General features: G+C 45.3%; 1 protein-coding gene across 1 annotated transcript in view; it reads left to right on the top strand.

Annotated features, from left to right (window-relative positions):
* The window catches only part of ttn.2 (titin, tandem duplicate 2), a 363,393-nt gene that overhangs the window by 222,559 nt on the left and 130,834 nt on the right, over positions 1–10,000 (top strand). The window contains exons 108-115 of the mRNA XM_036004140.1: positions 409–705; positions 1,603–1,789; positions 3,745–3,860; positions 4,521–4,820; positions 5,515–5,814; positions 6,094–6,199; positions 7,805–8,001; positions 8,977–9,282. Coding sequence (XP_035860033.1) covers positions 409–705; positions 1,603–1,789; positions 3,745–3,860; positions 4,521–4,820; positions 5,515–5,814; positions 6,094–6,199; positions 7,805–8,001; positions 8,977–9,282 — 1,809 coding nt within the window. The remainder of the gene's footprint in view (positions 1–408; positions 706–1,602; positions 1,790–3,744; positions 3,861–4,520; positions 4,821–5,514; positions 5,815–6,093; positions 6,200–7,804; positions 8,002–8,976; positions 9,283–10,000) is intronic.

Raw genomic sequence — 10,000 nt, 5'->3', positions numbered from 1 at the left:
TGGATTGCTTCCCATTTGCTCAGCATGTCCATCTGGGAACTTTCCGTTGGAGAACTTTTGGGAAGGGGCGAAAATCCTGGTTAGCTGATTGGATAAACCATCTGTCTATCACCACCTGTGTTGGTGATAGACGGGCCAAATCAACCAATCAGATCAACGATATATCAAACTCTTGCTGAAACCAGTCGGGAGAAGAGCAAACACATCTTTTCCTCCGAGAAAAGCCTCCAGTGCTGTTTTTTTGCTCTTCTTTCAATGAAAGAATACTTTCTAATTCGGATAAAACTTGTGCGATAGCTACGCTCATCTCATCCGTGGAAGCCGCCACGTTGTTTACACATATGTTATTAACCGCTAGGTTCATTTTGTGCTGGAATTGTCCTTTAATGTAACCGTTTCCTCCCACAGATAAGCCCGGCGCTCCGGCCGCCTTCGATATCTCTGAGATCACCAACGAGACGTGCTTCCTGGCGTGGAACCCTCCGCGTGACGACGGCGGCTCCAAAGTCACCAACTACATCGTGGAGCGCCGTGCTGCCGACAGCGAGATCTGGCACCGGCTGTCCTCCACCGTCAAGCAGACCACCTACAAAGCTGTGGGCCTGGTCAAGTTCAAGGAGTACATCTTCCGAGTCTTCGCTGAGAACCAGTTTGGTGTCGGCCCACCAGCCGATCACCCATCCATCATCGCCAGATACCCCTTCGGTAGGTCTGAGCATGGGCACTTTTAGACCCTTTTTAGGGCGACTCAAGCCCCCCTAAATTTCATCTCAGCCCCCCTAAAAATTATAATGCTAAAAAACCTTTTTGTCATGCTTCATCCACACAAAGCACACTGGTATCGCCACAAGTGACAGCTTTATTTGGCTCGTTTTCTGTGAACGATGTGGCGAGAGGGGTAACGTTCAGGCGGAGTTAGCAAGCTAACGTTAGCCAACTAACATTGGCTGGCTGGCTGGCTGGCTGGCTTGCTGGTTCCGCCGTGCTTTTATGCTGCATCGGTTACAGAGAATGAGCTGAATAGCGGGTGTTAGCGGTCCGCTGACCCACTGCTGCTGGGTCTAACGTTAGCGGTCTGCTGACCCACTGCTGCTGGGTCTAACGTTAGCGGTCTGCTGACCCACTGCTGCTGGGTCTAACGTTAGCGGTCCGCTGACCCACTGCTGCTGGTTAGCGGTCGTCTTTATGTTTATGTGTAGCAAAACACAAAATTCAGAAGACAGGTGACAGTTTTATATATAAAAATATAATGCAGTAAGGGGGCTTTTACATCTTGGGCCCCTTTACACAGCTTACCAGGGTGTCCCATTTCACATATTTGCATTATGTCTTAAGATTGGACTTGTCTTTTAAGTTTTGGAAATAAATTGAACTGAACTGAATTGTACATCAAAGCCCCATTTGACCCCAAAGTCCAGTTTGTTTTGATTAGTACAGTTCATTCATTCAGTATGGTTCGCATCAGGTGTGAAAACCAACTGTACCAAAACACTGAAGTTGACCTATTATGAAACGGTCTCGATATTATACTGATACCACTGAACGAGACAGTCAGACCCAGATCTGCTTCGCGGACTAACCCCCACCCCCTCTGGTCCTCAGACACTCCCGGCGCTCCATATAAGCTGGAGGCCTCGGACATCGCCAAGGACTCGGTGAGCCTGGCGTGGTACGAGCCCGACGAGGATGGCGGAAGCCCCATCACGGGCTACTGGGTGGAGAGATACGAACCGGACCACGACAAGTGGATGAGGTGCAACAAGCTGCCAATCAAAGACACCAACTACAGGTGAGTCCATCGACTTAAACACGGAGATACTGCCTTCAGCTGGAGAGAGGCGTCTTTTGGGATGGACATCTGACCCGCTTGACCATGAACACTCATAGAAACAGACTTTTGTGCCAAACTAAGCAACATGTGTATCTAGGTTTATATATCTATGCAGGTGAGTCCCACCGTACCATATCATCACCATACTTACGTAACGATGCCACGTTATTTATTTTTTTATTTTATTAGTTTATTTGTCAGCTACCATGCACAGTTCAGGCCCTGTACCAGAGTTAGCTATACATCTAATTTACATCTGTGGTCCCTGGGCAAGGGAGATAAAAGGACAATATAGACAATACAGACAATACTATCAAAACAGATAGAAACTTAACAACATATAACAAGCATTACATCACGTATACACCAGTATACATTCAATGTTATAGAAAGATCAATGATCACATAGTTCATTCGCCTTCAGCCAAGTCTTTAAGGACATTTTAAAACTGCTGAAACTTGCACAATCTCTAATGTGAAGTGGAATTAAGCTCCACTTTTCTACTGCTGTAAATGAAAAAGCTGCTTGACCAAATGTGGTCTTCCTAAATTGAGTGTGACAGTCACCTCTTACAGAAGCTCTGGAGACCCTTACATTATCTCTGCAAAATGACAGACATTGCTTGAGTGGTGGTGGTGCAAGATCATGGGTCAATTTATACAGTTATATACAGTTTTTTGTCAAGAACTTTCCCAGCTCATTTGTAAAGGGTACATGAGGGTTTTAGTGTAGTCCCAGCTGCCTGGGACCAGCTTGTAGAACAGTTAGATAAATGTGAGAAGATCATTGAATGCAAAAACCAGTCCTTCCAGAAAAATGCTGAGTTTTTTTGTGATTGTTGCGGGCAAAAATCCTTGATTATGCGGCACGTTTTCTTAAAAAATGCGATGGAATATGCGGGATATTTATGCAATTTTATGCGATGAAATTGCGGGAACTTGCAAAAATTGCGGGAACTTGCAAAAACTGCGGTTTCTTCATCGCTTCATTGCGGGGTTTGCAGCTTTTCGATGATGTTCATGTCGCGTAATTACGTCACTTCATAATGTTCCCATGGCAACAGGGGAAAATGGCTGCTCTTGTGTGAAGTAAACGCAACATTTGTCAACTTTCTGCTAAGATATGTGTGACTTTTTTCCAACGAAAATGCGGGGGATTATGAAATCATGCAAGCCCCGCATATTTTGCATGGAAATCGGCAATTTATGCAGCGAAAGTGCGGCGAATTTGAAAAAATGCGGTCCCTGACTTTGGCTGATTATGCGTTGAATTATGAGATCATATAATCACGTTTTTCTGGAGGGACTGAAAAATAGTTTAGCTGTGGCTATTGGTAACTGGCGTCTTATATATGTCTAAAATTAGCTAAACTATTGCGTTATGTTGCTTTTCTTGACATTTTTTCTATTAGTTTTTGTAGCTTTTTTTGATGTTTTTTTTTGCTTTTTGGAAAATTTTTCAACATTTTTGTAGCTTTAGTTTTACTATGTTTTTGTCACTTTTTTGACGTTTTTTTTTTTCAAAATTGTTGTCAGTTTTTTCGGTGTTTTTGTTGTTTTTTCGGCATTGTTTTAAGGTTTTTGTTTTGTTTTTAATGTATGTTGCTTTTTTTCCTTGAACGGTTTTCTTCGCTCTTTTGACGTTATGTCGTTTTTTTCATGCTTTTTTCCGTTACCTTTTTGTTTTTCTGACATGTTTGAGACCAAACAACTAAACTAATCCATGCATCCAGACAATAATCCACCGTGAAGATAATCTTTATAGTTGCAGCTCTACTTCAGCGTCAACGTATCGATACAGTATTAACACGTAAAATATGGTGAAACCATGCCGAGTCGTTTATTCCCCGACCCTTATTTTAAACTCCTCTGTTGGATTTCAGTGTGTCGATGTGATGTGTTTCCCTCCGCAGAGTCAAAGGTCTTCCCACCAGGAAGAAGTACAAGTTCAGAGTCCTGGCGGAGAATCTGGCAGGAACTGGAAAACCCAGCAAGGAGACAGACCAGATCCTCATCAAAGACCCTATCGGTACAAAAACATCTACCTTCAATTCACTTCAAAGTTTACTGTCATATTGGCAATATTCTTTTTTAAACCAAAACGCCAGAGCAGGGGGAATGAGAGGGGGAAACGTAGCAGAGGAGGGGGAATGAGAGGGGGAAACACCAGAGCAGGGGGAATGAGAGGGGGAAACACCAAAGCAGGGGGAATGGCAGGGGGAAATGTAGCAGAGGAGGGGGAATGAGAGGGGGAAACACCAGAGCAGGGGGAATGACAGGGGGAGACACCAGAGCAGGGGGAATGAGATAGGGAACGCCAGAGCAGGGGGAATGAGAGGGGGAAACACCAGAGCAGGGGGAATGAGAGGGGGAAATGCCAGAGCAGGGGGAATGACAGTGGGAGACACCAGAGCAGGGGGAATGAGAGGGGGAAACACCAGAGCAGGGGGAATGAGAAGGGGAACACCAGAGCAGGGGGAATGAGAGGGGGAAACACCAGAGCAGGGGGAATGAGAGGAGGAAATGCCAGAGCAGGGGGAATGAGAGGGGGAAACACCAGAGCAGGGGGAATGAGAGGAGGAAACGCCAGAGCAGGGGGAATGAGAGGGGGAAACGCAGTGTATTTGTGTTTTAATAAATAAAACCCTTTTGTGAGCATTTAAAAGCCGTGGCTGTCCAACTCTTCCAGATCCTCCCTGGCCTCCCGGTAAACCCACGGTGAAGGACGTGGCGAAGACTTCGTGCTTCCTGGTGTGGACCAAACCGGAGCATGATGGCGGAGCGAAGATCGACAGCTACGTCATCGAGATGCTGAAGAGCGGCACGACGGACTGGATCCGCGTGGCGGAGGACATCACCAACCTGGAGCACTTCCTGAAGGGCCTGATGGAGAAGCAGGAGTACTCGTTCAGGGTGCGAGCTGTCAACGCGGCCGGGGAGAGCGAGCCCAGCGAGCCCAGCGAACCCGTGCTCTGCAAAGAGAGACTCAGTAAGAAAGACTCACTGATACTCCATACTGTGCTTAAAGGTCCCATGACATGGTGCTCTTTGGATGTTTTTATATAGGCCTTAGTGGTCCCCTAACACTGTATCTTAAGTCTCTTTTATATAGGCCTTAGTGGTCCCCTAATACTGTATCTGAAGTCTCTTTTATATAGACCTTAGTGGTCCCCTAATACTGTATCTGAAGTCTCTTTATATAGACCTTAGTAGTCCCCTAATACTGTATCTGAAGTCTCTTTATATAGACCTTAGTGGTCCCCTAACACTGTATCTTAAGTCTCTTTTATATAGGCCTTAGTGGTCCCCTAATACTGTATCTGAAGTCTCTTTATATAGACCTTAGTGGTCCCCTAATACTGTATCTGAAGTCTCTTTTATATAGACCTTAGTGGTCCCCTAATCAGAATCGTTAAAATCCAAACGATGCCCAACCCTATGTGTTTCTGTAAATACATTTGACTATTTTCATATTTACTCTATTTAATATTTATTATTGTTGTGTGTTAACATGTGTCCTCTACTTTCCTCTTATCCCTTGCTGCTGCAACAGTGTGAATTTCCCCATTGTGGGATTAATAAAGGATTTTGAATCTTGAATCTTTCCCTCACTAACTGACACGTTCATCGAATGACGGTCAGTCTTCGAGAGCCGACATTAACGCTTCTCTGTTTCTCCTCAGACCCCCCGTCGGCCCCCCGCTGGCTGAACGTGGTCAGCATCTGCCGGAACAGCGCCGACATGAAGTGGACGGCCCCGGAGCGCGACGGTGGCTCGCGCATCACCAACTACGTGGTGGAGAAGCGTGACGCCCGCCGTAAAGGCTGGCAGACGGTAGACACCACGGTCAAGGAGCTGAAGTACACGGTGACGCCACTCAACGAGGGATCGCTCTACGTATTCCGCGTCGCCGCCGAGAACGCCGTCGGCCTCGGGCCCTTCTGCGAGCTGGAGGACAGCGTGATGGCCAGAGACACTTTCAGTAAGTCGGAGGGCAGTTTAAAGTTGCACAAAGATTGGGACACTCACTATTAATCATACACAGGGTTCATACGTTTTGAAAAAAACTGGAAAAGTTATGGAATTTAAAAAATGCAAATTTTGCAAAGATGCAAAGATTTTTATTCTTATTATATAAAGTCGACTGACATTTTTTAGGAATACATAGTCATGGACAATTGCCAAAAAGTCATTGAAAAGTATTGGTTAAAATGCGTTTATAACCCTGCATACAGTATATTAACACTTGTTTGTGTTGCAGCATCTCCCGGGCCGCCGTACGCTCTCACCGTCAACGCCGTGACCAAGACATACGTGGACCTGCAGTGGGAGGCGCCCAAAAACGACGGCGGCAGACCCATCATCAAGTAGGTTTCTCTGTTTTTTCATCTGAATCTTAATTGGCAAGAGATTTAAAAATGTATTATAGTTTTGGGACATTCATTCACAGTCCTAGACCATGACGCTCTGATGACGGATTAATTTGGAGCTTTGTACCAACGTTGCAGTGTTTTTTAGTCTTCTATAATTCATTTTATTTCACATTCGTGGTGTGTAATGGGACTATGTCTTATTTTGGGCCTATATATTTTGGTCCAAATCTGACTCTAATTTATTAATTCCCACGCCTTCTTTAATCGTACTTAATGTTTACCAGAACACAAGGATCAATCTGAGATGAAGAGTTCAGTTAAGCAAAGTTTACTGAGTCCAGCATAAGAGTTACAACACAGCTGTGGATTCACAAACAGAGACTAAGTTTCCCTAGCAACAGACATCAAGTCAGAGCTGGTCCACCAAGATCTCATCTGAATTATGAGCTCTGATCTGTTCTCTCCCTCAAGATTTTATCCTATCCTTACAGGGGAGTGTCTTGTTGTTTCTAGGCAGAAACTGGTATCTTACACACACACACACACACACACACACACAAACACACACACACACCAAGGTCGGGGCCTCTGTGTGGTGCAACTTCCTCTTCCGCTCTCGCAACCTTCAAACAATGCACCTCTATATTAGCCTGGCTCCGCCCTCCTACTTACTTCCGCTCAATTTTCATTTCCCTTCAGTACTCCGTCTGGGTTTGCGGTATATTCTTGGGTTTTCTCCAGTCAAATATTTGGCGGTCCAATCAGCGAACAGAGGGAGTGGCTGAGAACGATGACGTTGAGGACGTGCACTAGAAAGATGCGAGCGAAGCCATTCGGTCCGTTGTGGCAACGCTGCCGAATATCCAGAAGTTAAAGCCCGAGCAAGAACAATCTTTGCTGAGTTGTGTTGGTGGCCATGATGTCGTGGCCCTCCTCCCCACGGGGTTCAGGAACAGTTAGATTTTCCAGCTCGCTCCGTTAGTGGTGAAGGAGATGGCTAAGGCTAACGCTAGCGATGCTAATGCTAAATATAAGCCGATAGTTGTTGTTGGTCTCCCCTCTTGTTGCACATGCGCATGACATACGTCACGACCAAATGTTAGCGATTGGTTATGGCAGATCCAGAGTGGCTCTGGGCAGATCCAATAGTTTTAAACTTCAACAGACTTGTCAATGGAGAGAGGCCAGACTCATTGTACAAATGAAATGTACGAGAGTCTGGTAGGACCAGGCTACCTCTATATGGGATTGACTTCAGAGTTTAAGGAGTTCTTTCTTGGCACTTTCACCAAGTTTCATAACAATCAGGCCAGTCATTTTTCCTGTAAAACTGCTGACAGACAGACAAACTGAACTGAAAACATGAGCTCTTTTGGCGGAGGTAATTCTACAGATAAAGTATCTTTAGTCCTGGCTTTTGTTGTTGCATTTTACGCACCATTTCCGTTATTCCTCAGGTAGGATTTAAGTGCTGAAAACAATGATGTTAATAGTTATTTATTATCACAATCCTGCATGTTTAAAGACTTGTGTTAGAAAGTAAACGGTACTTCGTGCAGCGGTATGAAGGTGTGTTGACCTTTGGGTGACTCTCCCCAGGTATTCCGTGGAGAAGAAGGAGAAGCTTGGAACCCGCTGGGTGAAGTGCGGGAAGACTTCGGGTCCGGACTGTAAGTACCGCGTAACGGACGTCATCGAGGGGACGGAGGTTCAGTTCCAGGTCAGCGCCGAGAACGAGGGCGGCATCGGCCATCCCAGCGAACCCACCGAGATCCTCACCATCGAGGATCCCACAGGTCAGTCCGGCCAATCAGCAAGCGGTACAAAATGTCATAGAATGGGGGGGGGGGGGAATGACAGCTAGACTCCATGTGAAGAAAGGTGTGTTTTTGAACCGATGGTCTCCTTTCATTTCTTACTTTAAATTATAAAATGTGAAAAGGTGCTGTACTGATTTAACTGTGAATTTGGCCAAACTAACTAACTTTTTTTGTATGTGTATGTAGACATATGTCTCTATTAGAGCCCGACCGATGAAGGATTTTTAAGGCTGACATCGATACAAATATTTGGTGATTTAAAAATCCGATAGTCCGATATATCGGCCGATATATATATTTTTTTAAAAATCCAGAAACGCGTAAAAAAACATGAACAGATTTCCATAACATGAGTTATTTATGAGTCCTCAATAACAATAATATGTATAAAAGTAAACTTTTTCGTTTTATTGACACAACAGAACATCATAATATATTAGTTATTTAATATACTGATAAATAAAATGTATAAAAATACAAACTTAAGCTATGAAACATAAAGGGTTAAACACGATTGTTGCCAACAGGGAGGTTGTAGAGTAGAGCGCCCTCTGGTGGACAAACTATGCAACGCCAACACTCAGAACATGGTTGAAGGGGGTTTTGTCCGTTTTTTAAAATAATTTTTAATATTCATTTATCGGCCATTATAAATGACGATACCGATAGTTTGGAAAATGCCTAATATTGACAGGCTCTAGTCTATAGATATATACAATATATATAGTATACATACATGTATATTATTTTACTTTATTCTCTTCCCCGGACATTCCTCTTGCATGATACCAGGTTGTATTTTTTCTGTTTGCTTGCTGAGATAGTTCTGTTTTTTTTTATTTCCTGAAAAAAACAGCTTTGCATAATTAATGCACATAAGTTTGACTGAACATTTTGTTCAAAAAAATGAAAGGAAAGAGAGTGTAAATGTATCCGTCCGTCCCCCTACAGGCATCCCATCGCCACCCATGGAGCTGCATGTGACCGGAGCCAGCCGGGACTTCCTGTCCATCGCCTGGAAGCCGCCGCAGAGAGACGGCGGCAGCCGCATCAGCGGCTACCACATCGAGATGTGCGCCGCTGGCACGGAGAAGTGGATGAGGGTCAACTCGCGGCCGGTGAAGGAGCTGAAGTTCCGCGTGGAGGAGGGCATCGTCCCCGAGAAGGAGTACATCCTGAGAGTCCGCGCCGTCAACTCGGTCGGAGTCAGCGAGCCATCCGACATCTCGGAGAACGTCTTCGCCAAAGAGAGCGACTGTAAGAGCGACTGTTAACCCTTGTGTTGCCCTCCGTCTGTATATGTCTGTACGCGATCTGTGCTGCCTGCACGATGGCTGGTGATGGCGCAGTGGATATGACCAGCCTGGTCGCACAGAATTCCGTGAAATGATCACAAATAGTTAACACCGCATTACGTGGTGGTGGCACGGAATGTTTGAAAAATCCGTGTGGCCACCACGGAAAACAATGCCAATGTAAAGTCAATGAGAAGATGACGCAGCATTAGGAGCGACTACGGTAGAGAGTAGTATGAAAGGCCGAAATTCTGCGTAACGAGGTTGGTCGGGGTGGTGGATGGGTCAAACACAGGACTTTCACCCAGGAGACCGGGGATCACGTCCCGCATGTCACGTTTCCTAAAGTCACTTTCTTCTTTTCCATCCCATTTTTCCCGCGTGTCACGGAACCGTAAGCCCACCCACGACCTTTTCCTTAACTTAAGGGGCCGTGTTCATTTCATGGATTTCTTCCGTGGGCCCATCAAGGAATTTTTTGCGATTCCGTGAAACTGCCACAGATTTTGAGTTAAGGGGCCGTGTTCATTTCACGGAATTCTGTGAGATCAGGTTGATATGACACATGCCTTTGGTGTGGGAGATCAGGGTTTGATTCCCACTGTGATACATCAACCAATGTGTCCCTGAGCAAGACACTTAACCCCCAGTTGCTCCAGAGGCGTGTTACCTCTGACATG

The sequence above is a fragment of the Sander lucioperca genome, chromosome 8, assembly GCF_008315115.2.
Source record: "Sander lucioperca isolate FBNREF2018 chromosome 8, SLUC_FBN_1.2, whole genome shotgun sequence".
Lineage (NCBI taxonomy): Eukaryota > Metazoa > Chordata > Actinopteri > Perciformes > Percidae > Sander > Sander lucioperca.
This window is presented reverse-complemented; position numbering and strand designations above follow the sequence as displayed.